Genomic DNA, 2,574 nt, shown 5'->3' with positions numbered 1-2,574 from the left:
ATTGTTTGAACAAATCCAATACGAAGCACCAATTAATGTTTGGTATCGTTTTGCGTTCTCGGTCATTTTATTTGAATTTGAATTTCTCCTAAGCTTAATCTATTATTTAATTAAATTGTGTTATTTTCTTTAGCAAAATTTAATTTATTTTAATTAGTCTAATTATTCACAAAAATCATTTCTTTTATTTAGCCTATATTAAATTAATAATTTATATCCTAGTAATTTGATAATAGTCTCTGTGAGAACGATTTAGACTTCATCAAATTATATTATTATTTGACCTAATGCACTTACTAGTTTTCCCAACCAAAATTTCTGTCGATATTATATTATCAAAACTTGATAATAATTTAGTTATGCATGGTATCTTCAATAGTAGAAATAATGGAATAACAATGTCTTAATCAAAGTAGGGTTCTTGATTTGATCGGTAATCAAAACTTATAAATATTTCATTAAATGTTAGATGAAATAAATGATAATTTTTGCACACAAATTTTGTCTACCAAAATTTTTCTTCCTTCTATCTCCTTCGAAAAATTTCGGCCAACCCTTAAATTTTGAAGAAATTTTTTTGGCCACTTATTCCACTGTGTGCTGACGGTATCCGCCAGATTTATAAAATTTCGACAGTCCAATATCAATGTAAATTCCTGTAAGAATTCTTTGTAGTTTACGTAAGGAACAAAATTTCTGATCATGAGAGATATGAAGATTCGCTCTTAAGGATTTAAGAAAAAAATCAACTCTTCTGATCTCAAACTGATCTGGGCTTCAACATTTTTAAACATAAAAGTTTAATAAACTAATAATCCTAATAATGTTTATTTAAATTATATGGCTTTGAACGTTCGCTGTTCCAAAACTGTTCAACATCCATCACCTATGTGAATTTTCCCCGTCACCTTAAAAATCTTCGCCTCCATAACTCCCGAAATCCCAGTAATCCAATGAGCCCACCGCCGCAACATGACCATGCATCATTGAGTCATCCCCCCCACCTCCCAGAATCATCGTCCAGCGAAGAAGAGTCGCGCCTTCTCCTATCCTCACCGCTATCCCCCACCGGAAAAACCCAAGAAACCAACGCCGGAGATGATGCCGCATTTGAACCGAGCGATAAGATCCTGGTTGTCGATTTCGAATTGGAATCTTCAGATTTCACCAGCGTCCCACCATTTTCGTTCAAGAAACTATGGCTATTCACGGGGCCCGGATTCTTGATGAGTATAGCTTTTTTAGATCCCGGGAATTTAGAGGGGGATTTGCAAGCTGGGGCGATCGCGGGATACTCTCTGCTGTGGCTCTTGATGTGGGCTACTGCAATGGGTCTTCTGATCCAGCTTTTGTCGGTGAGAATAGGCGTGGCCACGGGCCGTCATTTGGCGGAGCTTTGCCGCGAGGAGTATCCGTATTGGGCGGTGGTTTTGTTGTGGTTCATGGCGGAGCTGGCGTTGATCGGGGCAGATATTCAGGAGGTGATCGGAAGTGCGATCGGGATTCAGATACTTAGTCGTGGGGTTTTACCCCTTTGGGCTGGTGTCTTGATTACTGCTTCAGATAGGTAATCTTCTTTTCCCATTTTCCAAGTTTTTTAATTTTATTTTAAATTGCCATAAATTGATTCTAAATATAAACGAAGTTTTATTCTTGAAGGAATACCGTTCAAATTCAGGAAATTAGTTTTCTTTGTATCTTATCGCTTATTTTTTCACTTAGTGATTAAAGGTTGAGAATATGGATGGATGGTGTATAGCTTTTGGCATATGATATTATTCCGATTTCCGTGTTTCGCAATTATGTTTGTATAGCATTAACTTGAGATAGCTCCGTTAATTTTTTGCAGTTGCCTGAATATAGCTAAAGGAGAGTTGAAATATTTCTTGGCCAACATTACTTTGGTGGAGAAAGTAACTATTTGTAGAAGCCCACTTTATCTCTTTGTTATTGGTACTTGATAGGGAAAGCTTTTAGCTTTTAAGGAGCGGGACAAGCCCGGGTGCATTCTTTCTCAGATAACACTTGGAAGTACTTTTGTCTTTGTGCTCATGTGTACAATATGATCAAGTAGCGGTGATATTTTAAACTGTTCAGTGGCATTAAGTGGGTTAGGTCTAAGAATGTACTTCTCTTTGACTTTTTATGTGATGACTGATGAGACTTCATTTGGTTGCTGAGATAGTTTTTTTTCCCACTGTTTTTTAAATTTTGCAGCTTTTTATTTTTACTTCTTGAAAACTACGGTGTGAGGAAATTGGAAGCTGTGTTCGGTGTTCTTATTTCAACTATGGCCCTATCATTTGCGTGGATGTTTGTTGATGCTAGGCCAAGCACAAAAGAGCTAATTGTTGGTTAGATTCTTGATCATTGTTTTGATGAACTTGACAATAGAAAGGAAAAAGCAATCGATTAAAATGAAAAACAAAGTTTTGATACGGAACAGAGCTTAATGGGAAACTGAATTCTCATGTACTTACCAGGTCTTCTGATCCCAAAACTGAGTTCAAGAACAGTCCGTCAAGCTGTGGGAGTTGTGGGCTGTGTGATAATGCCTCACAATGTCTTTTTGCA

General features: G+C 36.8%; 1 protein-coding gene across 1 annotated transcript; it reads left to right on the top strand.

The window, feature by feature from the left end:
• Positions 1-778: 778 nt before the first annotated feature.
• LOC140966590 (metal transporter Nramp2-like) lies at positions 779-2,569 on the top strand (the record flags this gene model as incomplete). Its single annotated transcript, XM_073426844.1, has 3 exons — positions 779-1,567; positions 2,218-2,354; positions 2,484-2,569. Coding segments are annotated over exons 1-3 (837 nt in total), but the record flags the coding sequence as incomplete, so codon positions are not given.
• Positions 2,570-2,574: the final 5 nt, after the last annotated feature.

Source organism: Primulina huaijiensis, unplaced genomic scaffold (genome assembly GCF_012295235.1).
Source record: "Primulina huaijiensis isolate GDHJ02 unplaced genomic scaffold, ASM1229523v2 scaffold207254, whole genome shotgun sequence".
Classification (NCBI taxonomy): Eukaryota; Viridiplantae; Streptophyta; class Magnoliopsida; order Lamiales; family Gesneriaceae; genus Primulina; species Primulina huaijiensis.
The sequence above is the reverse complement of the archived record's forward strand: the minus strand, read 5'-3'. Positions and strand labels throughout refer to the sequence as shown.